The sequence below is a fragment of the Aquila chrysaetos genome, chromosome 17 (assembly GCF_900496995.4).
Source record: "Aquila chrysaetos chrysaetos chromosome 17, bAquChr1.4, whole genome shotgun sequence".
Lineage (NCBI taxonomy): Eukaryota > Metazoa > Chordata > Aves > Accipitriformes > Accipitridae > Aquila > Aquila chrysaetos.
Genome location: NC_044020.1, coordinates 6446350 through 6474248, shown reverse-complemented (window position 1 = coordinate 6474248; position 27899 = coordinate 6446350). Strand labels below are relative to the sequence as shown.

General features: G+C 42.2%; 1 protein-coding gene across 1 annotated transcript in view; it reads left to right on the top strand.

Moving 5' to 3' along the window:
- Window positions 1-27899, top strand: part of STAB2 (stabilin 2) — an 88086-nt gene that overhangs the window by 8119 nt on the left and 52068 nt on the right. The window contains exons 4-21 of the mRNA XM_030040990.2: window positions 1692-1777; window positions 2604-2673; window positions 5103-5198; window positions 5503-5628; window positions 7562-7758; window positions 8751-8884; window positions 13825-13958; window positions 15744-15826; window positions 16502-16651; window positions 17943-18086; window positions 18879-18941; window positions 19034-19153; window positions 19802-19855; window positions 21059-21139; window positions 22119-22271; window positions 25655-25717; window positions 26546-26629; window positions 27617-27703. Of these exons, the coding sequence (XP_029896850.1) occupies window positions 1692-1777; window positions 2604-2673; window positions 5103-5198; window positions 5503-5628; window positions 7562-7758; window positions 8751-8884; window positions 13825-13958; window positions 15744-15826; window positions 16502-16651; window positions 17943-18086; window positions 18879-18941; window positions 19034-19153; window positions 19802-19855; window positions 21059-21139; window positions 22119-22271; window positions 25655-25717; window positions 26546-26629; window positions 27617-27703 (1925 nt within the window). The remainder of the gene's footprint in view (window positions 1-1691; window positions 1778-2603; window positions 2674-5102; window positions 5199-5502; window positions 5629-7561; window positions 7759-8750; window positions 8885-13824; window positions 13959-15743; window positions 15827-16501; window positions 16652-17942; window positions 18087-18878; window positions 18942-19033; window positions 19154-19801; window positions 19856-21058; window positions 21140-22118; window positions 22272-25654; window positions 25718-26545; window positions 26630-27616; window positions 27704-27899) is intronic.

Here is a 27899-nt window from a genome sequence, read left to right as displayed (position 1 = left end):
ACTTTTAAAGTATGTTTTCTTAGAAATTATAGCATAAACTCTGAGTTTTCTCTGTCTTTGCACATTCGAATAAAAGCATCAGTGCAGGTAAAAATTGTTTCCCTTCAGAGCAAATATTAAACAGTTTGCATCTGTGTCAGCCCTAGAGATGAGATTTAGCTATCACACGGTAGCCAGGAAACAAGATTCACTAAAAGCTACTTGAAAGATTCTGTAAGTATGTGTATTTATTACTTTACCTAAATTCTGGCTATTTCATCTCAATTCTTAATAAAACTTTTTATTTCAGCAAGTATGAGATAAACTGCACCAAAATTGTCATCTTCAAATTTATTGGTTTTTCACAAGAAGCTTACTCAGATCCAACAGACCTCACAGACTCATTATTAAGGAATAAATTAAGAAATATTAACAGATTGGTATAAAGCCAAAGCCTTCACTAAAATTAGGTGTATGTATACACACATCTACTTATTTGCTCATCACTGTGTCCAAAACAAATTCATTTTCATGAAAACTTCCACATGACTTAAACACTCTAAATCAGGATTAAATTACTCAGTGGGAGCACAAACCCAGTGCTGCCCATCTCCACCTACACAGAACAAACTGAGCCTCTTCACAAGCAATAAATCTACCAGTAAGGTACAGCAGAGAACCTGTGAGGGCAGTAGGAGTTTGATACATTTAGATACCACCTGCATCAGGATTATGGTACCTAATGGGAACTCCAATTATGGGAAGAAAGGGTTTATGGAAGGGAGTTAATAAATCATTTCCACAGAGAGGCTACACAACTATAAAAAATAACGATATCTCTACAGGGGGAAAAACCTGACAGAGCAATCTGATTGAAAATTACTGTAATGTATATTTCCTATAGGCAACCTTTCAGTAAAAAATTTGAATATTGAAAAATTTCAACTAAAATTTAAACTATTTTCATTTGGAAATACAGTCGTCATTTCTTGTCCTCTCCTGCTGGCTGGGGTTTTTGGTTCGCGTCTGTCTCACCTGGTATACCACTACCTGTAATCGTGGTTTTAGCACCAGAGGATCTGCAAAGCATAGCACATCTTTGGCACCCAAGTTTTACTAGTGGCCACAGCCCATTGGACAGAAGTGTGTTATGAGATAGCCGAATTTCAATTTCCAAGATCATTTGAATCAAGTATCACAGTCTTATGGGAAGTAGCGGGGAAGAGGAAAAACTTTCCACATAAAGCAAATGCAACTTGTGGGGAAAAGAAAAAGGCTTATTTAAACTCTAACTTAGCATCAAACAGAATGCTGACAGCAAATTTTCAATCAGAGTTGTATTAACATACAGAAGAAGCGGTCAGGCAAACTCCACTTGCATCAAAAAAGCTAACAGTTTAGAGTGCCTGCAGATAGAGGCGGATCAGCAGGGACAAAATCAATGTGGTACTTTAGAATAAGAAAACTGGTTTTTGCACAATCCTTTGATCACAGTCACTAGCTTAAGTTCCCAGACTAGAGCGGGTGATGGTCTCTGCTGAAGCTGAGATTCTAAGGAAGAGATTTGGGCAGCTGGAAAACAGCAGGCGTCACTCGAGGTCCCTGTCCGGCCCAAAAAACCCCGCAGCCTCCGAGGCTGTCCCCCCTAATGTGCAAGGGGAGCAAAAGGGTCAGAGCAAGCTGGCTGATGGCTTAAACTTTGTCATTTCTAGCGTGTCCAGGAGGAGCTGCGTCACCATGCAACCGGAGAGGACGCTGCTCCCAGGGTATAACTGGGGATGGAACATGCACTTGTCAGGTACATCCTTTCTTTTAAACGAAAAAATGTAATGATAGCATGTAAGCTCTGCTAAGAAATACCGCATATTATATTGTATAAATGCATTAAAGGAAAGTATTTCAGAAACAGCAGAGATGATCTGCTTGGAGTTCATTTTTTGCTTGGATTGCACTACTCTTCACACTGTTATTTCTACAGACTTGAGCATGTTCAGGTGAAATTAAAAAGTTCTTCCATCTTGCCTTCCTGAAACAGGTGTTTTGAGTTCCTCTATTTTTTAAAGTGTGCTATTACTTATGACTTTTTGCCCTAATTAGAAAGTACTTATACTTGGGACTACACTCTCAATACAATGTCCCTTTGCTGAAGTTGCAATGTGCAGTGCTTAATAACTTCAGCCAAAAAGATTTTTTTCAAACAACCACTCAAATGAATCTTTTCTACCTCCCCCTCTACTGGTTAATCTTTCCATTACATCAAAAGCACATCTCCTGGGGACAGGTAAAAGAGAGACAGAGTGAGAAGTAGTCAGAAAATACAAGCTAACAATTGTAAGGCTGCTTTAGGTATTAGGCTTGATTACTGTTCTTTATTGTTAACTTGATATTCAGAACATCTGATTTGAAGCAGAAGATCTAAAAATTATTTTTAAAAAAGGCAGGGGGGAATCATTCAAAAGACAATGTTTTCTAGATTGCAGTAGTTATTTCTGATTTGCTGATTGAACCTTTTGTGTTATTTTCTTTTGGCAGCTAAAGATGCTGTTTTCAGGCTGCTAAACGTATCAATCTGTATAGACATAGATGAGAAACTTACGGTTTGATTTCCATTCTATAATTCACAGGAAGGGTTTGGTGGGACAGCCTGTGAAAAATGTGCTGAAGATAATCTCTTTGGTCCTTACTGCACATCAGGTAAGACTGAGCTTGCTTTATTGAAGTGGGGAAAAGAAGGTGGGTGAAATCTGTATTCAGACACTAAGAAATCACAGTGAAATGGGTAGAGGGTCTAAGGGTTTCCCATCAAGAGCTGCTGTCTGCTTCAGGGAACACAACAGCGAAAGAAAATAGGTAGCTACTCAATTCCTCATTCACACTGGGGCTGGATTCAACTCAGGACTGTACAGACAACACTCTCAGTGTAGTGCTACAAAAATATCTTAATCTTGTCTTGAATATTTTTTTTATAGCCAACAGTCAAATAAATTAGGGATTGGAATCATCTGTGTGCTCCTGGAGGTATGCCTCCCTGTTAGCCCGTTATTGTGTTATCCACTTTTCACCCTAAATTATGGATTTGCATTTATTTGATCTAAATACAGGAGGTTGTTATGGTACTTAAAACATTGGGTGGGAACATATCAAATGCATAATTTATATTGGCTTACAGTGTTTTGGTATGGTTTCTAAATACATCTACAAACTGCACCATCTGTATTAAGGCATGAAATACTCGTGGTATTTAAATCAGTACATCTGACTCAAAAAAGGCCATTTTGAAGCAGGCCAACAGTCCTTCTAGCCTAGTATCCCCTATGGGAGGCCAATAGTTGATATCCAGGGAAAGAGTAAACGCAGCCAGAGACTGCATTAAATTTTAGTGTTTAAAGGCTCCTCCTGGATCCATCCTCCATAAATTACCTACTGTGGCTCTGAGTCCAATTTGTTTTTACTCTCCACAGTATCCTGTGCCAGGGAGCTCCATAATTCAGTCAAAAGTGTGAAAAAAGATGAGTTTGGTTTAGTTTTGGGGTTTGGCTGGTAGAGGATTTCATTGGTTGGCCATACTTGTATTAGGAGAAGCAGGACATTGAGGGAGGGATCAGAGCTATGTGCACTATTTAAAATGTATATGTATCACAAGTGTATATATTTGTATAATATTTTCCAGTTTTGCCTGTTTCTTAATGATTTCTAATATTTTGTTTACCTTCCTGACCCCGGCTGAGCATTAAAGCGATACATCAGAAAACTGCCTGAAAAAAAAAATATTAAGAAACATCTCTTTCTTAAGTGGTAATAGTTATTTATCTCTAAGTAAAACTCTTCTTGTTCCCTCAAGATGTACAGAAAGTTACTTCTAAAAAGGGTCACGAACGGCCTCACTTTAAATGATCTGTGTTGGCCTTTTTACACTAATCCTATACCACTGCCGACTCAAAAGGCCCTTTTTCCACCAGCTGTCCACTGGATGCCAGTGTTGATACACAGAAATGTAACTGAGCCAACATTTTCATGGAAATAGAGTACTTGAATGAATTTAATATCATAAATTTAATTATTTTCCAAGAAGCTGCTGGAGGATTCAACTGCATATTAATTCAAGCAATATTTTACACTTCAGCTTTCAGATATTTGAACTCGTCCAAGTTTTCTAAGCACCTATAAATATTGTGCATTTATGACTAACTGCCTTTCAGCAGTGCCTTGGATGCTCCTGGTGTTTGTGTTAGGACTACTAACGTAGGTAGAATACTACTAATTAATTAGTGTAGGTGATTTGCATGAACACAGGATACGTTTGCAAAGGGAAGAGGATACGCTACATCACTGCAGCTTAAACATGAAGTCACCAATACAACTCTGTACATCTTAGAGGCTTTTCCAAGTGTAATTGTACAGGGCCTTTTTAAAAAGCATCACTACCATAATTGAAACAATTACAACTATAAAGCCTTTTAAGTATACATAAGGCTTCAGAAACCACTTATAAAGGGGTCTCATAGTTGCCTGGAATCTGCATAGGGAATCATGTGCGCATACTGTCACAAGGTTTATAACCAGAAATGACAGAATATAGGAATAGGACCAGAAAAACGCCTGAGACCTACACAGTGCCTAATTATCCTTTTAACTAAATAAATTGTGTTTGGGGTGGGGGGAACCTCACAAAACTCATCTCTTCTGGAGGAGTTTGAGAGAGGCAAACAGAATTGAAGCAAGAATGAGCAATTTATTAATAGTTATAAAAATGGTCAATGTTACACATAATATTCAATTTTGGCTCAAGACTGTATGTCAAATTTTACAAGTTTTATGGTATTAGCAACTAGTCAGTTTGGTGTTTATAGTGTGTATCCTGAAGATTTTCAAGCCCTCAGGCTATTATCAGCCTGCAAAAATCGGTATGTTATTTACTGATGTATGCAGCTGTGAGTATTGACCTTCTCATTAATGGAATCCTATAAATTCAGGAACTCAGGTCAAAGCTTGGTTTTGAAACATTACACTTCGTAATATTTAACCTGTTGTTGGCCAGGACACTATTTGCTATGGGTAAACACTAACGATGTCTTTCCGAACACCATTATTATTCAGTAAAGTCAAACCATCTCTCCATACAGTTTGCAACTGTGTTCATGGAGTATGCAACAGTGGAATTACAGGGGATGGAAGATGCACTTGCTTGTCTGGATACAAAGGGCTCAGCTGTGATCAGCGTAAGTAGATTGTTTTTTACGTAAGATATATTCAACAGCTCTGATACCGTTAGAATTAGTGAGGATGAATGTAAAATTAGACTGAGGCCAGTCACCCTAGAGCAACCAAACATACACCAGACCTCAAACCCTGTGTGTGGGCTCCCATAGCCATCACCACCACTTCATTCGCCAGAAAAATGATGACAGCAATGGGATCGATGGTCCCTAGATCAGGTGTACTTTGAACTCGTATACCGCAGAACGCAACGCCTCCTGGCAGAGCGTGCTGACGCAGCTTAACCTGTCGCACTCTGTCCCTCAGCAATAGCTGAATGCGAGGCCTTGCGGTGCCCTGAAAACTCCAGATGCACTGCCTCAGGTGAGGATGGAAGACGACTGCAATGCACGTGCCTGCCCAACTACCACAGGGATGGTACACAATGTGAACGTGAGTAATTTTCATGCCCACCGAGTTCTTTGTATACAACGTAATTGGTATTAGAGTTCAGATATTGAATGCCTTTTTGAACCACATCTCACCATCTAATTGTTCTTGGGTTCATATCACAAAGCAGCCTTATGTGCACCAACTAGATTCCTTCAGGGTGAAACTAAACCCTAAAATGTGCTTCAGAAGCACATCATTCCAACAAGCTTCAGTCCATGCAGCCAGACTAAAGCTAGTAAACCCCCTTGAAATACATAGTGTGGATATTGGGTCATCAGTACTTGCAAATCCATTCCCACCACGTCCCTATACTTGCTAAAGTTCAACCTTATAGTTTGCTTCCATAAAAATAAACAACAGCAACCAAGGGCTTATATTTATTGAATATCCATCATGTGGTGGCTCAGCTTCATCATTAAGCATAAACTCTACAGTCAAGTAAACCTCATTTTAGCTTCCCTGTTTTTCATGAAACAAAGCTAAGAGTATCTCAGCTAGAGGTAAAAGTCTACCTTAAAGTTGTCTTTATAGACTCCTCAACTTGCCATCAAATACTCTAATTTTATTACAAGAGTTCAGATTTTCTTTCCTCTATTTACATTATGTCTTACAGCACCAGCTATTTAGGAAATGTCAGCTTGGATCAGGCCACAAGTACAATACTTCTTATCCTGTCTGGGAATATTTACCTTCAGTCCTCTTGGCCCTAACTATGGTGTCACCCTCTCTGAATAGGCTTGAACACCATCCAAGAGCAAGACATCAGAAAGTCACTCCTCAGGGAATGTGATGTTCTTCTAGTAGGCAACATAGGCAAGTGAGAGACAAAGAAATTGCAGCAACCGGCAGAGAAGAAGAATGCTAGTATCCCTACATCTCTCTGGTTTTGTATTGATGCAGTCTGCGTGGATGTTGCTCCTCTGTCCCAATGGCTTTAGATACCAGGGTCATCTGCGGCTTAAGCCAGTGTCTTTTACATTTGACTGGCTGGGAAGCAGAGGACAAGCAACTCCAGCACAGCTAAGTACCTAAGTGAGGATGGCAGTGGCTGCCCCAGGTGCTGCTTGGAGGTGGCATTTGTTGTGGTCAATTTGAGCACGTGAATATGTGTGTACACGCGTGATTTCACACCAGAACAGAAGACTTGAAAGAGTGAAGCTGAGCATTGCCAACTCTCTCAGTCCCAGCTGAGAGGGAAGAAAGGGAGGAGGAAAGGGGAAGAAAATTAGCAACACCACCTTTTAGGTGAGTCCAGGGCCTGCCACCTTCCAGGTACAATGTGTGCTTGACCATATCCTAAACTGGACGCGAAGGTGTGAGCAGGTGTTCTCCAAGCACTGCTGGACTATGAACAAGGACAAACAATGCCATTGCCTTGAAAACAAGGGCTCATGGAAATAACTAGTGAGCTTCCAGTCCAGTCCTGAAACTAAAGCAGTGTGGAAGACTCAACTAAAGCACTTGCTGGCCAGTTTTCCATATAGCTGAACGGATGACATTATATTGTTTAATTACCGGAAAGAAAACAGTGAAGGCCTATTGTATTGAGAAATATTTTCCAACTGATCTAACATGCTTAAAGCTTGTACAGACCTCATATCACCTACCTGACCTTCTCTGGTTAAAATCCACCAGAGAACAGGGAAACAGTTATGATATTTTAACGAGCACGTTACATGTTTTAATCTGTTTATAACTCAATTTGCCAAGTTAAGTGATTATTTCTGGTCAAAAGCAAACAGTTGGTTGCTATGTCAGTATAAACACATTCCTCCCTTCTCTCTTCATGCTGCCACAATACCTTGGACTTGGCTGTTATAAGAAGTTTAGTCCACCCGGGCTTTGTTTGGCATGGAGGTGCTCTGGCATATCCTTGTCTTCAATTTCAGAACTGTGGGCAGTAATTCATTTACTTCACTTCTTTTTTCACAAGCTATCAACCCATGCTCCAGAAAGGTCTGTGATCCTAACGCTGACTGCATTTATCTCGGACCAAATCGGCACAAATGTACCTGTCGAGAAGGTTACAGAGGGGATGGTCAAGTCTGCTTACCCATAGACCCTTGCCAAGCAATATATGGGAATTGCCCTGCACAGTCTACCATTTGCATATACGACGGTCCAGGAAAGGTTAGTGTTGACCAGGTGTCCCAGACATTTCTTATGTCAACTGCCTAAGAAAGTATAACGCTTTCTTCACTGAAAAGAAGCCATGCGGGTATGGGAACAGGTCTCAGGGAGGCCAAGCTCTACTCCTAGCTTTGGCATAAGCCCCACCGGTGACCAGGAGCGAGTCCCTTTACCTCCCTCTCTATGCATCTACATGGTGCTTTCCCCTCTGAAAATGGGAATGGCAATAGTGTGCTTTTTCTAGAATATTTTGGCTCAGATTTGCCTCCCCGAAATGAAGGCACTGAAATGAAGCTTCTCCCAGCTAAATTTTCTCTCTCTGACCACAGGGGATTTGTAAGACCAGTAGGCTTCTTACACAGATACCACAGATAAATACCTACAGTGAATGTGTTTAGGAAAGAATTAATTTGGGTCTCTGAGGACTACCAATAAATGTCACCGTATAGAGGCTGCATATTATTCACGCTGTCGGGAACTGGCTCAGGTTTCCATGCGTAAAACTCCTGCCACCGAGAACGCGAGACTTGAGAAGACCATGCCTGTTTTGCCTGGATACCCCGAAGAGCCAAAAAGGGAGTCAGTCATCCAGGGTCATCCTGCAGTTCATGTTCATATAAGTGCTGCTACACCTCGCTTGTTAATAATATGCGTTGGCACTCGTTTTGGGAGGCAGAGGGCTGTGGAAACAGAGGTAAAAAATTTGACCCACCCACACTGATTTTAAATGTTCTCTGGTTACAGAAGTGAATCTAAAGGGTTTTAGCTGAAGGAAATTTATCTGAGAGTCGGTAGTTTTCTGGAGCAGATAAAACATAGAAGGGAGTTGTATAAATATGGATAAGTTTTATACTTGCACCTGAACTCACCAGGTGATTAACTAAGGCTTTGGAAGCTTACTGTCTTTAGACCCTAGTTCCAGAATATATGCTAAAATCCACAATTTGTGCATGTCTAATTTTTCTTTCCCCTCTCCCATCCTCCTGATTTAGTCCCACTGTGAATGCAAGGAGCACTACACAAACTTCGTACCTGGGAAAGGATGCAGCATGAAGGACATCTGTGAAACAAACAACAGGTGCCATAAAAAAGCTAAATGCTCAATGGTTGCACCAGGACAGATTACGTGAGTCTTTTTGCTTATTAAAGCTTTTGCCCAGTTTCTCCCTCCTCCCCCTAGTAAACAGGCTGCTAAAACAAATCCAGTGGATAAACACCTCCTGAAGTTATCATTAATGGTTTCTTTACCAAGGACAAATTACAAGATTTAATGGGGTTAGGGTCAACCAATTAGCATAGTGTTTGATTTCATCAGTCCAATTGCTAATACCTACTAAGTTTTATTTTTATAGCACTCAGAGGTCATTTCTACGCTAGTAAATAAAAAGAACCAAGACCTCTTCTGTTCCTCAGGGCAAGCAGCGTGGTCTGGCTCACAGCTAAAGTCTCTTCTTCTTCCAAAACAGAGTAACTGCTTCTTGGCAGAGGTCTCTGGCACATGCTAACCCTTCAACTGTGCCTGGGCACTGCCTGGGAAAATGCTACTTGGTGTGGGCCAGAAACATGCCAGGCAGCATGCTAAAAATTAATCGGCATTAATTGTCATGGGACAGCGCTGGAGCCCTGGCTCTTTTTACTATACTAGTACGAGGGAATCTGACTCCCATGCTTTGAAAGCAACACCAACCTCGGCAGATTGCTCAAAGCCTTGAGACAAGCACGTGGGAAACTACAAAACCTCTGGCAGAGTTTGCTTTCCTGTACAGAAACCTGCTACACAGATGTTAGGAGGAAGGTCAGTTTTAACACTAGACTTAACAAAGCTACCTTAAACCAAACAATTTAGATGACATGTTTCTAGAGCCCAGTAATAGCTAGTACCAGGTTTAAAAAGGTGTCCCTGAAATGTCAGTTTTCAGGAGCTGAGAGTTTAAATATGAAAGACAAGACAGGCCATTAGTTCTAAGTTGGGGACAAGTTATTTATCATACAGATCTATATAGACAGAAATCATTCACTCAGGAGAGTATTCTTGTTGCCAGTTCTTGCTTCACCATGCAGTTTTCTCCTACAGTGTAATATCAACATCACTTTTGTGTAAGCTATTGTGCATTTCAAACAAGTTTTCCTAGAATATCCCCTAGTTCATTTCTAGAGCATACTATACTACTCAAACTGCACTTAGTATATACTTATACTATACTTAGTATAGTATACTACTATACTGCACAACATGAGTTGAAAATTAAAATAAAATTCCACATCACATAAATCAGGACCTTTCCTACTTCATTACTGTTTCACTGTTGCAACTCAATTTTCGACAGCTGAGGAAGTTTTGAGAATTTCAGAATGGGAAAATTAAAAATTTATGACTTGGGGGGGGAAACGAGCAATCCAAATGCTTTGCACATCATTCAGTGACCTTTAATGGCAAAAACAAATACAGAAGAAAGGAGTGGGATTCAAATCAAACTAAATCTATTTGGCAAAAAATTGAAACTATACTGATTAGTTTCCAGCTAAGGAAAATCCATTTATGAAAAAATACTTTGCAGAGAAAAACATTGATTGGTAAACGTAGGCACAGTAAATTGTTTCTGATAAGTGACAGGCACTGTATCTTGGCTGCATCCCAGATTTTAAATGCATTTGGGAGGGCTTGATTTGGTGGGGTTTTTTTACTTCTTCTAAAACACAAAGCTGTAACAGGGGCCACAAACCTGCATTGCTTCCTTCCTTTTGTTTTTGGTTTTGTTTTTATTAAAGGCGCAGTTGTGCTGTTAGTTTCCCCCATACAGAGTCACTTCTACTTTCTCCAGAATCAAATGATTTGTACAGGAATAAATCTTTTGTACAGACAAAGATGTAGAAAAGACAAACGTTTAGTTTGTGAACATAACGACCTCCTGGAAAATCAAGATTGTCTCTGTTTTCTGTTCCCATATAGATCTTTCCTGAGTGATTGCTGACACTTTCTATGGTGTTGCTTCAGCACAGTAATTATGTTCAGCCTTGCCCAGAAGCTATGAAGCTCCAACTGGTGCAGAATTACACTGAACATTAGACCATAACCTCTTTGGTTTCTGAGCAGAACTAGCTTTCCCTCAGCTAAACTCAATTATTTTCTTTTTTAATCTCACTCTTATTTTTACTCTGACTATGTCTTCAATGTAGGCATTAGTAGCTTCGTAAACCAAAACTCTATTATATAAGTTTCAGGCAAAATGGAGACAGAAAGCTGATCTCCCCTTTTCTACAGAGGTACAGTGCTTTTCCCCCTCCTGGGTAAGGTGAAGTAGTAACAGGTCCCATCTTTTTCAGTCCTGCCTATATTGTCCATGCAGCATCTCATGAAAACATCAAACAACTAAGTTTAAATAGTCCAGCAGGGTTTGCTGTAAAGCTGTTGCTCTTTAAAGGCACCCAGCCTGTACAGTACACAGTGCATTCCTAGCAAAACCTATAAAGCCATATGCAGTATGAGTTGCAAACCAGATCCTCCAGACAAAGCTAAGACAGAACTAATCTAGTCAGTCGCCCAGCTGGTCCTTCCCGAGCCCGGCCACACAGAGTAAATGACTCCATCAGAAAGGGTGAGGGGACAAACAGGGTGAAGGGTACAATCCCATGCAGTAGGTGCTAATCTATAATTGCTAAATGCTTTCCTTTGACAGTCAGATTCAAACTGTGTTACTGGATACCCACTCAGTTATAAGCAAGATTGTCCTCAGAAAAGAAGTTTCAAACTACGTAGGTATTTCTGCAGTTCACTGTGCCCCTGGAAACGATAGCCAAAAAAATTCCTATGTTAACCACCAGCTGAGGTGGTTTATTTTGAAACCTTGATCTGATTTGTGCAATATTTCAAGGGCAGTTTCTTTTTTCTACTAAACTATTCCTCAGCTCCTCTGAAGCCTCAGGTTTTTTTCTTCTCTGCTCAGAAGTGAAGGGAGCCATGTAGACCAATACAGCAATATTTACCCCATCAGAAGAAAGGGGTCAGCTCCCAGGGAGGAGCTGCTTCTCTCTCCCAGCCCTAAACCCTTCATCCGGGCTCCACAGTCATACCCTCTGCCCAAGAGATCCCTTAAAAAGAAGGCGGCTTACCATCAGAATCACATCCTAAAAATTTAAGATGCTTTTAGACTGCTATTTTTACCCAGGACCGGAAGGAGTCAAAGCTTGAGCCTCTTGGCCAAAATCCCAGCACCCCTCTGAGTCTATACGTAGCCCCTCAGACTGCAGGGACTGTGGGGATTTTCAAATAGTGCTATCACCAGAGAGACAGCTATGGCAGAGACCGCACGTGGGAAACAGGAGACGATTTGGCATCAGGTTGATAGTACTGTGGGGTGTGAGTGGCAGATGTGTGTTTGTAACAACCAGCACATGCAAACTCTTAGGTCATTAGTTATATAAAGAACATCTTTTGCTTGCGTAATGTTCCTTCTCTAATGATGCCTTTAGAAAAAATATCCAGAGAGATGAATCATTATGGATAGGCCTTTACACAAATACTGAACATGCTGCAGACTTAATTAGGAAAGGCACTATTAAAAGCCAGTGTTTGACAACACGTATGATATAGTTGCTTAGCCTCCTAAACATAGTTAGGGTTTCTTTCTGTGCGTGTTACATGTTGACAAGCACCTGCTTTAATTTTAGCACTGAAAATGAGTGAATCACTGCACTGACACGACCAGCCAGTCTCCCAAGCGCAGCCAAGCAGGGCCTGATTTTCTGAAGACTGCAACAGAAAGACCTGAGATTGGCAAAACCAGCAGGCATCGATGGCCCCTCACGTTGAGGCAGCCTTGAAGAGTCCAGATGTTTTAGAAAGTACTAACCACCTCTCCCGGTGAACAGTCAGGCTGACACAAGGTCAAGGCACACACAAGTCCTAGTTGCTCTTTGAAACGCACAACCATTTGTACCCATCAGCACCTAAGAGCAAGCATGTGTCAATCACATTGACAACCAACAACTTCTTCCCCACCTGTCTTGTGATGCTGAAGTCTTTCATAGCAATAAGATTCCATTTTCACGAGGCTTGTTCCCCCCCCTCATAGGACAGAAAATGTCAGGCTGACACTTGTGGTGATTCTTCCATTAATTTCCTTTAGATTTTGCATTAGCTGTAAAGTGCTAATTCAAATGCAGCCCATCCCAAGGCAGTGAGGACATTGAGCCTATCTCAAGGCATTGCCTGCCCCTTTCACAGGCACCACGACCTGAATCTGTTTTGGACATACGTAGGACTGGGTCGACCGTACATCACTGACACCTCTTACAGGCTGGAGTCCCCAGGGGACAGCCAGGGTGTTGCAGATGAAATGCTATTTCCAGTACAGAGACAGCAACAGCATAAAGCATACATGTGAAAAAGCATGAGATTTCATGCTTCAGCAGCTTCAGAAAAAAAATAGCATTAAGTACAAGCACCGTTGCCCAAAATGGTTGCGTTACTTAAAGGGTAGGTAACAAACGACGACTCTGCTTTGTTGAAAGGACTGACACCCCTGCCTGCCTTTTCCTACCCATCCCATACAACTATCACAACGATCGATGAGCTGCCATCATCCCCTTCATACGTAACTACCATTAATCCTGCCAAGTCCCACGTAGCGAGTGGGGGCTTCACACAACCGCCTCCCCACTGCAAGGGTGGCACCCCACACATTGATGCCGTAGCCTCTCCTCGCCCACAGGCAGGCAGGTTCAGTGGCTTTCTGGGCTCCGGCAACCACAATATTTGGGGACCAGAGGCTGCACCGCAGCCAGGGGTGTTGCATAGCCCCCATTCAAAGAGGTCCTGCAAGACAGACGCCGCTGCCTCCTGGCCCGGCTGACAGAAGGACATCACGTCAGGCAAGCAGCCACCAGGCTGCCCTACACACCAACATACGTCACAGCATACAGAAGCAAAGATTAAACTAAAATGCATTGGTTCTTCCTGAAAATGCCTTCAGAGAAGCAATAGGTAACACCTAGCGCAGGTTTAGCAAGAGGCTCGATGACGCCATGGGGCATCAGCGCACAACTAAAACGACGATCCCTTCACAGGTGTACGTGCCAGGGGGGCTCCGTGGGGAACGGGTTTGTGTGCTACGGAGACATCGTGGAGCGCCTCCGAGACCTGAACGCAGAAGTGGGAGGACGGTGGCAAGGCAAGCTGACGTCTGCCTTATCGCTCGTGGGTAAGTGACCACACGCGAGCAGAGTCAGGTCCTGCTGGGTGGGTTGATCCTGTCCCGTCTTCCCCCAACGCTCCCTGCTGCGGGAATGTGCCGCTAACAGCATGACACAGCACACACGCTACCCACCGCAGACTGCCTCTAACCGCCTAAAGCTGCCTTTGCTCAGCATGCCGTACAATCCGCAAGAATTTCCAAGCAGAAGTGCTAAACACGTTCCTACAACCCCTCACACATCATCTGGTGTCACCAGTGGGGTTTGCCCCATAGTGGGATAAGTGGGATCATCCCACTTCTCCCTCCCTGCCCTCATTGATTTGGACAATTGAGATTTGATCTAGAATGATGCAAAGTCCACCAAAAACATCAGGATTCGCAGGTGGGTCTCTTTTCCCCAGTCCCCAGCCACCAGCAGTGGCATTGCTTTCACCAGGAAAGAGGAGAGAGGCAAGGGGAAGAGACTAATCCCATCCACGGCCTCCGTCACCCCCAGGACCCCCCGCCAGGGCACCTCAGCCATAAGTTGGGGTTCTCCACGTTTCTAAACTGTCTGCAGAGGTGAGCTGGAGCCCCTGTCAGGGCTCACAGCTTCCAGTCTTGCGTAGTTCTTGCAGTCCCCTTGTGAAGAGAATAGCACAACCATTTTCATCATCCTCTGCTACGTGGCCAGCTATTTGAGCTATAAACAAACACTACTAGCATCAAGCTGGATCTTTCAGTTAAATTTATAAATATGAAAAATTTCCTCCTGTTTAATATAATTTGTTCAGTCATTTTCACTGACCACAGCAATTAAAATAAAGATCCTGAATTCCTGACCAGAATGGAATAAGAATTCCTTATAGCCGGCCAAGGACAAAACCTGGCAGTGACCTTCATTTTCAGCACTGAAGACTGAAATCCCCAGCACAGTCTGAAAAGTACCCAATGTGCTGAGCTCCGCCATTTGTTAATAACAATCCAGATTTTATGTTCTTTGGTTAAGTTTTGGACATAAACGTGCCATTTGATTTACTAGTTAGAAGCTACAAAAACACATTAACCACACAGGCTATCTTACAATACATTCACTCCACGTTAATGTCTTCAAAAGCTAAGAATATACATCAGAATACTCCACATTGTTTTGTAAGACAGCATATTAATTTCGAGATATATTCTCTGGTACAACATAAGTATAATGCCTGTAAAGATTTTTTCAGTTCTGATTTTAAACTTCTGGAAAAAGACCTGAATATAAGAAATATTTAATGCCTTCAGCTGCAGAATCAGTGGTCTCATCCTGCTGTCTTAGAAACAGAAATACCATCTGGGTAGCAAATGAACTTCAACTTTCAGTGCATCAGCTTTTATTACCAGCTATGTATTTGCTGATACTTGCACTACCAGCAGGTTATCAGCAGCATATCCCCTCACCCCATGAAGACTGAATTGATTTAAAGCAGAGGGCTATCTTCCTGTAAAGACACATCTCCAAAGAAACGGTACTTTCACATCCATCACCCTGGTCTGCGTGCCATGGATTCCGGGTTCCAGAAGCATTCTGAAGGTTTTGCCTCATCCTGTGTCAAATATGCAGCAGCACCTGGATTTCACATCTCATCTCTGCATCTCATCTTTCAACAACTTGGGGTTTAGAATCCTAAATTAACATTTAATAATCACAGAGAGTGTTCTTTCTTATTCTGCCTTTGCATACCTGGCACAGATCACACAGTCCCTTCCTCCAATGAGCTTTTCATTACACTTTTAAACTTTTTTTTTTTTTCCCCCCTCTCTCCTTATAAGAAAATGTCTATGAATGGCCACTGAGTACTCTGGGACCATTTACCATGCTTGTACCAACAAACAAGGGGCTCAAAGGTACAAATGTAAGTAAACAACAGAGAGGGTTTTAAATTGGGGGGATTTAGCTCCTTCAGAAATCTCTGTGTTAAAAGTGTTTTGATGCAACAGATTCAGAAGAACTTTTTGCTCTAGTACACTTCTGGATACATTTCAATCTAGGGGCCAGAGACTGTATTCTTCCTACTTGAAAGAAAACCAAAATAATTTGGTGAGTCAGGGTAGAATGCAACCATGCTTCAAGTAAGTTTTGGATTATCTTACATGGCTATATTTGAGGTTTTTTCACTTGGTTGAGACAGGGTCTGAATTAAGATCTGAATTTTCAGCAGGGAAGCCTACAGGTTGCCTTTTATGTAAGGGTGATTAAAAAAAAAAAATGGTTTTAAGTTTTGGGGTTTTTTTAAAAAAAAAAAAAAAAAAGGTGACCTAATATGCAAGTGGTCAGCAGCCAGTACCTTCCCCTGAAGTCAGGGCAACTCTGGAGACACTTACTGCTCATGGAGGGACATGAGGGTATTATCTGACCTGAACTGAAACCAAGAGACACATCCATTTGGTTCAGACCCTATCACCTCACTTCAGAAAAAAATGTGTCATTTCAGAATGTAACAGCTGGAGGGAAAAAAAAGCATTCACCATAAGACTATTTTTAGATGAAGCCTGTATTGAAATAAATCTCTGTTCTTCTGCTCTTCTAGATAAAGGATCTTCTGAATAATAGACAGAAAGCACAGTACTTTGTGAAACTCCATGTAATTGCTGGTCAGTTGAATACCAGTAGCTTGAATAATACTGACGTAATATATACTTTGACCGGCAAATCAGGAGAGATATCAAAGGGAGAAAAGGTAAGTAGCCTTCCAGCCTACTTCAGCAAGAATACTAACTCTCTGTTCACTCAACAAGCAGCATGAAAGGTCTTTCTGCAGCGAGACGCCAGGTTGCAGACAGCTGCCGGATTATGAAAAACCACAGCTGTGGCCATGCATTACAAGGAGTTCAAGTGAAACTTGAAACCTCACCAGCATCAAAGTTCCCACTAAAATCAGTGAAAACAAAAATTATTTTTAGAGATGCATCACCGCTGCGTGACATAGCAGTCTAACAGAGACCGCTCTAAAAATGTTTGCTAAAATTAAGTCATCTTAAATCTGCAGGTATGACCAAAAGAGCTGGGGGGGCATTAAGAGAGCCTAGCTGAAGTAAGAGGGAGCATGGGGAGGGTAAAGCCCAGAGCTTATACTGGAAACCAGTGTGTACTGCTCACACAAAGCAAACACCCATTGCACTGCAGATCCCACCTCCCCCTGAGCATCAGCATCCTTTGAATGATGCAGCAAATAATAGAATTCTTCAGCAAAAATAAAATTCACATGGCAATTTATCATGAAAAATATGGTGTTCATCACTAGCCCAGCTTATCTGATGTCAGTAAACATCAGGGTAGTCTGATCCCAACAGTTTAAAAAAATTTGTTCTCTACAGCTGATATACTAGATTTTATAATCTAGAATTATTGTTCGTTGTCCATTAAATGTCTCTTAATGACTTGGGCCTACGTGAAGGCTGAAATTCAAGTACTTCTCATGTTTTGCAGTAGATCAGTGGCATCTGAGAAAAGAGATTTATTTCTTTAGTGAGTACGCGCTCCATTTGTAACAGGAAAATATCATTGCTGTCTGAAGCCTGTTAGTTTCCTGCAGGCTTAAGTACAGTGCAGAATCAGCAACATTTTTTTGTTTTAAATATACATGTAATATAAGGAAATGGGTTGTAGTCCCTTACGATTACGGGAGTTGACCCTTTCAGTACAATCACATTTTAAATCGTTTCCTGGCAGACTTTTACTACCAGCAGTCATCAGAGCTCTTCTGGGTAAACTGTTCTCCCCATAGAGCCTGTCCCTGCTTCTCTTCTGAACTCTGCTGTCCTGGAACAAAATAACATGGTCTTGATCCAAAGTCAAAGGAATTTTTTCCATTTCCTTGATAAGCATCGGAAGCAACCTTTAGCCTCCCCAGATTTAAATGGCCCAGGTGTTGGTGATGGAAAGGGGTGTTAGACTTTTGCAATAGGCATACTCACTCTGTTGTCATTCCATAATAAAGAGCTGACTATCCGTTGCCTGGCTTCTTTCAGGATAATCAATTAAGAATTAGAATCCAAGGAGGAAGGAGTAAAGGAAAACTTTTGCAGGGAAATATTATTGCTTCCAATGGAATTTTGCACATTATTGACAAAGCCATGGACAACGTGGAGCCAACATTTGAAAGCAGCAAAGAGGTGAGCCGTAAGCTATATACATGCAGTGTCAGACTTTCTTTTAAAAGTAGTTTTGCATTAATTGAATGCAAAGGAGGATGACTGACAGCAGCTAGACAAACTCTACTGAGCCATTGTGCGTCAACTCAGAGAAGCAACATTCAAAGTGAAAGGTAATGACACAGTTTCCACAGCAAACAGACATTTGCTCTTCTGCCAAGCTGCTCCGTGGAGGATTTGGTTGTACTCACTCCATTTGAGCGGTTCTTTGGGAAACTGGCAGTCATGATCAATGCATCTCACTGAATTCCAGAAAAACATACTAAAATGGAGGGACATCTGGATAGATACCAGGCAAGACTTGTATTCAAAGCAGCAATCCCTGCCCCCAAAAGATTAATATAAAACCTGACAATTTTGGATGCTTTGTGGGTTTTGGTGCCCTGCTTAGGGTAACTCCTTGAGACTTCACTTCTTTGTATGGTGTTTTTGCAATTATTTTATTTCTCTGCCTTTTCTCATTGGGAATGGAGTGATAATAACACTTTCCTCATACATACACTGTATGTTCTGTGACTACATACTATTTCAGGACAATGACAAACTAACTATAAGCCAGTATAGCACCAGGACAAGAGTACTACCACCTCAGCCATTTCCAGACACCACCAGCCACCCAAACAATAAGGAAACCCAAATGTATTCAATCTGTAATAACCGAGACTCATACAGTAATTCAAAAAGTGTCTTATAAGAAATGGCATTTATCCCATGTTCCCAACTAAAATAAGTCTTACTTTCATCTTATTTCAGGAAACCATAATGTCAGTACTTCAAGATAATGGAAGATACAGCCAATTTACATCTCTGATAGAGGTAAGAATCCAGAAAAGCGATTCCGTAAAGCTATTTTCAGATGTTCTTCAATATTAATATGTAATTTCACTTTTATTTTTAAACCAAAACAGAAAACTGGCCTGGGAATGGATTTACAGCAGGACCACAGGTCTTACACAGTCTTTGTTCCAAGTAATGAGGCTTTGAGTAATATGAAAGCTGAGGCTCTGGATTACCTGCTTTCTGCAGAGGTACAGTCTTTCTAGAACACAAATCTTTCTCAGATAGTAGATATATATGTAGATATATAGCAGATGCATACATACATTGTCCAGTGTTCATCTAAGCTAAGCTCCTATGATAAGGGTTAAGCCATCTCTAACAATTAAAGATCAAGATGACACCTAGAGAGGAACAGGATTTGGGGTCTCGCATCATACAAAGCGATGACAACCCCCCACACCAGGCCACCACTGCCCTGCTCTTGCCCGGACAGCAGAGCCCAGCCAGCCGCATGGCAAAGCCCCAAACCCTCTCCTGGGAGATGTCACCCTTGGTGGGAACGGCCAAGGGGAGCAGATGCCAGAGTAGAGTGGCTGGGAGACGCTGCTGGGGGGGGGTCCCACGAGGTGGATATCGGTACCCTGTCCCCTGGCCGCCTCCTGCCTCTCCCAACACACACGCAAGCTGTGAAAGGCGCGTGTCGAAATAAAAGGCGATGTAGGGGTGAGGGCACGGAGTGACAGGGTGCATGTCACAAGCCGAGCACCACCACTGACCCAGAGGTTTCTGGTGCGCCGGCCACTGATGCCGTTCTCATCCCCATGTCCTCTCAACAGGCCAGGTTGGGTTTGTGTGACTCATTTTGGGCTAAAACAGCCTCTTTTCTGCTTTGGCAGGGTTCATGGAAGTTGCTGGAGCTGGTCCGACACCACATTGTCTCCAATATTGAGGTGAGCACGGCTGCTTTTCTGACCCGGAGCGTAAGAGCGTTTTCAAACCCTTTGCCACTCTGAAGGCAGAGGTTTTCCAAGAGCAACCTCCGCTCAGTGCTGCACAGCAAGGCTGCAAGGGACAGCTACGCCTCTGCCTTTATGAAGGGTAGCCACATAAAGGTCACTAACAGAGAACACAAGCCTTTCACCTCAGTGTCACTAATCAAAATAAAACCCTGCTAGAAGGCATGGGATAGTCCTTGAATCACAGCAAATTAAAACTTTGTTGTGAGTGTGTTACATGCAGGTAACTATTTCCACTTTAAAATATACCTTTTGGTGATGGGGGCTTAGCCCAAGTCGGGGGGGGGGGGGGGGGGGGATAATAATATATATATAGTCATCCTGAACCTGAGACCTGCTACCGTAGCCTGCTGTGGAGCAAGAACTACTGTCAGGGGGTACTGTCAGCTTGGCAGGGCTGCAGGAATGAGTAGGAGGAAAAGTACTTGTTGCCATTGAAACCAAGCTCTCTCTGAGCCTATTCTGCTAAGATTAGTCTTCTGTTTATCTAGAGAGAGGTGGTTTTGTCATCTTCTAAGTAAACCCCGTGTTTTTCCCTCCTTTTTCTACTGGAAACAAAGAACACAACCCCAGCAACACCACCAGCAACTAAGGCTAGAGGAGGCTGATGTCCATCCCCAGCCCAGCCCCTGCTGCGGGGAGGGAAGGAAGGAAGGAAATGCTCATATCCTTAGGGAAGGAAATGCTCATATCCTTAGGGAAAGGCCCTGCTCGCCGCGTCCGAGGCGGAGGTCGCTCCCAGCGCAGGGCGGGATCACAGGGAGCAGAGCCATGAGATCCACGTGTCCCTTCACGGGGTATCAGCACCGCCATTTCCACAATGGTCTAAGGATGTGAACAGGGCTATTTTTAGGGAGAGGTGATAACTTCACTCAGACTGGTTGCTGTAATTAGGAGAAAAATTAATATCCTTTGGGGCAACAAGTTCTTCACATGCAGCAACCAGTAAGCTCCCTCAAAATTTAATCACTTTAACTCTGTTACACAAGCGGGTTAGTCAATGTGAGGCTGGCCACGTAGCTAATAGGGTGAATTTGCTCACCCTAAAGAGAAAGGTGCTCTTTCTTGTGAAATCCATCTGGATTTGAAAAGCATAATGATATTACATTTCTTTCAATCAATTTATATTCATTTCAGCTAAAGATTGCCAGCCTTGCCTCAATAGAGCACATCAGAAGCATGGCGAAGCAGTTCATTTACTTTAACAGGACCAGCACTGTAAGTCAAAGGCAGCTTTCACGTGTGAACAGCTCGCTCTGATCTAGGCAACTGTTTGCATGCAGAGGAAATAAAAAAGGGAGGAGGGGGGACATTAGAAGAGGAATTTTGTGCTATAATGAGGCAGAAATTTTCAACTTGCCGTTCCTACCTACTGTTAGAAATTAGTATTATAAAGGATGCAGAGCAAATGACTGGTATATACGGGCAGCCTGCAGGTTCTTTTTTCTTTATGAGTAGCCCCAGTCCAGGAATGATCCTCATTTATGCTCTGCCTAGTTTTAAAAAAATTCATTTAAAATACTTTAAATCATTCATTTACATATTTTGGTTATTTTGAACACTTCTCAGTGCACAGATATTCTTTCATTCCTGTTAATGCTATAGCCTCTGATCCTGATGAACTTCATGAACACTTTTTTTAAACGTGTTAATTTGTCAGTACTTTTGCTAAGCCAAACTTATCTGATATGTTGAACTCTCTTCTGTTCTTTGCATATTTTAGCCAAATATGAACATTCTAGAGGAGAGATGCATCTTTGAAAATTCTTGTAAAGGCAGAGCAGTTGCATAAGTAAATGCAGAAAGAATACTTTTTTTTTTTCCCCTCCTGTGAATTTGGACAGATGACAGATTCTCTCTCACTTTTCCCCCCCTTTGTCAGAGAGAGGACCAAAGCATGCTTATGTCCACTGAAATCAGTGCCTGGAGTCATCAGTAGTCTTCCCATTTTGACCAGTCTTTTAGTCACCAGTTCCACAGGCTAAAAGTGCAGATTAAGAGGAAAACTTTAGGTACCATGTTGTAGACCAATATCCAAGAAAATGCAAAACATATGCATGCTTCTTGCATAAAACAAGCATAATAAAAAATAGATAGCAATTAAAAAGAAATATGACTAGAAAGTCTTGAAATTAAATTATCAGCAATTGAGAAGCTATGAAAATTTTATTATAAATAATAATTTATTGTTTCATAGGGACAAGTCTTGGTGAGTGGAGAAGAAATGGAAGAAACAGATATTGTTGCAAAAAATGGTCGCATTTATACTCTTGCAGGAGTCCTTGTCCCACCCACAATTGTTCCAATTCTCCCACATCGGTGTGACGAGACAAGAAGTCAAGTTGCAGTGGTAAGAGAATCACAACAAATCAATAGCTCTTACCTGCTCTATGTAACACACTCCAGCTCCCTCTTTACTGCTTTCTCTGATATCGTCCATAAAAAGGGGGGTATTTTTGGAAATTAATATATCTATGACATACAGCCACCTGGCCAGCACTATTGCACAGCTACAAGTAATTTGCAAACAGGGAACTCATATGAGCACATCCTATACCACTTTAAGCACATCTAGTTCTTGCACTAGCTTTTCAATATGTTGTCTCTCCAGTTAAACGTTTTCCTCCAGTTCCTGAATCCCACCTGTGCATACAAGTACATGGTAAGCAGTGTCAAGTTCCCAGGGAAACTACTTCAGATCAGTATTTTCATTTCTAATAAATACAAAGGGAAAGGAACCAGTGAGTTAAAATATTAACATAATAATTAATTTTATATTAATATATTAGAAATATGTTATTTTCAGAAGCCACAATTTCCCCTAGCCCTGCTTTCTTCCAGTTTTCTTCCAATTAGGAATTAGAATTGTTTCATATTTCAAAGGGTGGATTTTGACATACCTTGTTCAGTTTGGTAACACAGTACAGGCTTTTACGCTCTGTAACATTCAGATACTACTTCTGGTAAGAAGACTGAGTATCAGACCGAGCTTTAGTTTGCAATAAGCGTGGCTCCAATGAGCTGTTACTGGACCACATTCAAGCACGTATCTGGACCAGTAACAGTTCCGGTAGAGTAATGCAAAACATTTACTATCTTAATTTACAACAGTCCAGAACTACAGCCTTGAAAGAGGCTCCCAGCAGAGCTGGACAGCATCAAAATTTAATGAAGAAAACACAAGAGCTGGCACTGAAGAACTATTGCTTCTGGCAGTAACTACAAAGTGCCCTATGTGCAATACAATCATAAACCAGGCAGAGCACCGAGCCGCAATCTCCAATACAAGAAGCGATCAACACTTTACAAATTCAAATTACACTCCAGTGATTTGAATTCCCTACCAGGAACCTACCTACAAACTATGTCTGACTCCAATCAATCCTAAAGCAACAGGATGAAAAATTATTTAAAGTCAAAACAAATAGCATCCATCACAAAAATTATTCCCCAAACTGAAGTCAGGAACTTTTGTCAGCTTTGAAAGCTTCATGCATAGTTTGAAATATAGTTTAATAACCAAGGCTTTAAGCAGAGCACTGCTACCAAGGAGAATACCAGAGGGAGCAGTGGCTTCGCTGTTCTTACCTGCCATCATGCATCTTCACGACTCTTGGAAAACAAGAGGAATGTCACCTTGTAAATACTACTTGCGGTACCAGTGAAAAGTGACAAACCTTGTAGGAACCGGCAGTTGTACACACCTACAAGTACTGTCAATCCCTAAAGATTAAACCATTATGCTAACACGTACATAGCCACGTAACTGTACCTGAATGCTGGTAGTAGCTGCAGGACTCAATATCTTGCTCCACCTCCTCCCAGAGGTCATCACTCCCACAGCAGACTTGGTGAAAGGGAATATACGTCTGTGCTTCAGACACTTCGGTGCAAAGATACTGTCTTAATCTGCTGCTGAAAATGGGCAGATCGGACCTTGCGTGGAAGCGCAGACACATTTCCCTGTCCCCCCACTGCAGCGTGGCAGAGGGAAGAGACAGGATTCCTGCCCTCAGGAAAAGGAGGGAGCAGGTACACGTCAACGGCTGAGACCATCCCAGGTGGGGAAAGGGAGCAAATAGGTGACACTGAGCAACAGGGAGAGCAATGTCAACAGCGGGAAACACATTCCACAGCAATCAGCCAGATTTTTAAGTTCTAAAGGAGCAAAGAGGCACTTGCAGGGTTTTTCAGAAACGCAAACAAAGCTAAGAGCCTAAGTCAACTTCAGCCACGACTACACAGCTTATCAAAGAGCTTTTATAATGCCCAAATGTATTTGTCAAAACATGTCTGACCCACAGACCTTTAAAACATAGTAGTGGCATTTGTACCTCAACTATGTGATGCCCAAATGGTTTTGAAAGTCTGGTCCTTCATTCCTTTAATTGCTGTACAATACAAGGGACTACTAAATCCAAACCAGTACCCGATTCTTTCCCCACAGCTCCAGTGGGAAAAATGCCATAATTCAGGTTCATGGTCACCTGTCTGCTGATTATGAAACACAGTGAAGTAAAACATCAGATGCCAGCTCTAGGAGTTATTCGAACTTGGTTGAAACACAAGACATTAACAGTCACGAGCAACACAGCTTTAACAGATGGAACACCTCTCCTATGAGGACAGGCTGAGAGAGTTGGGGTTGTTCAGCCTGGAGAAGAGAAGGCTCCAGGGAGACCTTACTGCTGCCTTCCAGTGCCTAAAGGGGGCTCAAAAGAAAGATGGGGACAGACTTTTTAGTAGGGCCTGTTGCCCTTTTAGGTTTTAAACTAAAAGAGGGTAGATTTAGACTAGATATTTTACAACGAGGCTGGTGAGACACTGGCACAGGTTGCCCAGAGAGGTGGTAGATGCCCCATCCCTGGAAACATTCAAGGTCAGGTTGGACGGGGCTCTGAGCACCCTGATCTAGTTGAAGATGTCCCTGCCCGTGACAGGGGGTTGGACTAGATGACCCTTAAAGGTCCCTTCCAACCCAAATTATTCTATGATTCTGTGACAGATTCCATATGCAGACACTGAAAGCCTCAACCTCTCCAAAGTTATTGCATGTTGAGCCTGTCAGAGGACTCACCTTTAAAACTGCCACTGGAGTTTATATCTCCTCAGTGCTGTAATTGCCAGTCTCTGTCACCACCACATGGTGATAAAGTAGCTAGTAGGGAAAGGCAACCAAAAGGTGAAGACATAAAAATAGCTATATACTGCTGGATCATAGTGGAGTACAGGACCTACGACATGGAAGCAAAGAATATTTTTCTCTTCTCCGCCTATACACAAGACAGATTTCTGTTCACGCTGTCTATATAGGAGACTCAGCTAATTTGTGTTCTTCCTAGGAAGAAATAAAAAATTCTTATAGAAGATAAGTGTGCAGACTGCACAAGACGCTCGGACTTTAGTTAATATATTATACTGGACTGAGCAAAGGATGCTAGTGCATTCGTGCCCATGCTTATCTTTTGTTTAGGAAGCTTCCAGTTCTTTAAAAGAAAGGAGTGGGGGAAGGACAAATGAAGATAAAAAGAGGAAGGTGGAAATGAACAGCCACTCAGCAAAAATCAGAGCCAGCAGATATAGCCCTAATGCAGCTGTTTGGTTCCAGATCGATGCTGTAACAGTCATAGAACAGACGTACTTAAAATTTACAGGGCATATCATCCATAAGTATGTATTTCAGTAGTTGGTATAATGCCTTTTCAAATTACTATCCTTATTGTTTCCATCTAGGGTGTCTGTACGAGTTGTTTATCACATGCATTGGCTCCCTGTCCGCCAGATTCAAAGCCCATCGTAAGTGACATTTCCTGACAGATTCTGCAGTTGTACAAAATGCGTAGAGGGAAGGGGTCGCCATATGGTCCCCATATGTTTATTACTGCTCTCCCAATATAGTGAGCAAAAGAACCAGATATGAATGCAGGAGACTGCGTACAAATACAAATATAGGCAGTACTTTAGTCACTTTTTGGAAATGACTGAGGCATCAGGTAATGTCAGCATTATTTTGTTTGCTGTTGCAAGGTCCCTCATAGACTTCATAGAAGCTCTGACTCTTTTCCCAGGTAAAGTAACATCTATTTCAGATAGGCTTTGGCAGAAGAGAGAGGTGAAGAATGAGAACTACTGTGATTATGCTTTGAGAGTTAGTAAACAAAAAATAGAAGAGGGATACATGCAAAATAGACCTCACCCCTGTTAAAAATTTCCTTTTGATTAAGCTTCATCCCAGAAGTAACTGTCTGCAGAAGCAGCTTCAGAAAGGATTGGGAATCTACCACCTGCTTGGTATCTAAGAGATGTAAATCTGGCTGCATGTTTCTCCACATGCAAAACTCGTGTCTAGCCACCACAGGAATTTTATTCCCCATGTTATAAAAATTCACTGGTAGTCAGTCCTATATGCCATATTCAGTAATAACCTATATGCCATTATTCAGTAACGATGAAAAGAAAGTTCATGTTATGAAAATGTACATAATTTAATAATTTTTTTTAAATACAACACTATAGTAAGGTGCTTTCTGTTCTCCAGTTAAATTATATTGCAATATTAAGACTGTATCACAGAAGCGTATGTTGCCTAGAAATACTAATGCTTCCATTTTGTGCATGTTCCAGCCTTTCTCAAAACGGAGGTGCATTGTTGAAGGCCCAACCTTTCAAAAAACTGGCTGTGCTAGATCCTGCAATATAACAGTAAAGGTACAGAATTACAGTTCCTTAAGGTGAAACGTACATAAAGGTTTGCCAAAGTGTTGTCTTTTGCACTGTGAACTTTCCTTTTGAAGCTGAGACACATTTGGAGATGTCCATGTAGTTTCCATACCTTTCTACAGGGGGTTGAGAGAAGCTACTGTAAACCTTGGCACAAAATACCAGCTACATTTTTGCCAGTGTCTTTCTACTACCTGAAATAACTCCTCTCCATGATGCACGCTCACACCAGCACCTCCAGTGAGGTTTTTTAGCTGCCATACATTATTGAGTAACTTATTTGCCACACGTCATTAAGTAACTTAAAGAGAAGTCTACAAATCCGTAAGCTTTGGGAGCCTTTTTCTAATTCCTATTTCCCTGAATCACACAGGTAAATGAGGAGTTTTTTTCTAATGCACTTTCTGTGCTCTTGATAAATAAATGGATCGAGCAGCCAGTTCATGAATAAAACAAAAGATGCAGCTGAGAAAAACATTTAGGGCTGCGTAGTGGCTAAATCCCACACTGGTGCAGAGGGGAAGGAGGAAGATCAAGGAGGCGCGTCTAGCTTTCACAGCATCTCCCTGGGGTAAAACACGTCTTCGAGTTCCTGATCTCAGATGCAAAGGAGACTGCCCGCCTCTGCATTGCACTGCACTCCCACTGGCGAATACGAGAGCGCGCACAATACGAGCAGACACGCACAGAGGCACGTTCGTAACTGGTGACAGGGCAGGGATTTCTAGCTCTGATGAGTCCGATAAGAGCAAGGGAAGGATCTGGCGGCCTGTGCATCCCCTCTCGGGCTGCCAACTCCCCTCCCGGTTTTAAGGTGGCCATTGCAGAGGTGGTTCTGGTTCAACACAAGCCTTTTAAGAGCCAGCTACCTCTACAGACCTCTGCCAGAGGGCCAAAACACGGTGGAGAGTTGTCTTTTGTGCACTGCCTCCACGCTAAAGCACTGGAAAAGAGGATATTTGCTTTATTTCACAGGAACCAAAGTGTTGCAAAGGCTTCTTTGGCCCCGACTGCAGTCCGTGTCCGGGAGGTTTCTCCAAACCCTGCTCAGGAAACGGACAGGTAAGCCGAGCATCCAGCAACACCCCGCACCCCCACGGCGGGAGGGACAGGCTGTGTCCCAAAAGCCCCTCAAACACTTCTGCACAACAGGAGGGTTAAGCTCCACAAGAGCTGCACCCGCCATTTATGTCCAGTGATGGCCGTGAATTTCAGGTTCAGTTGTACGGAGGAGGGGAAAAAAATGAATCGGTCTCCT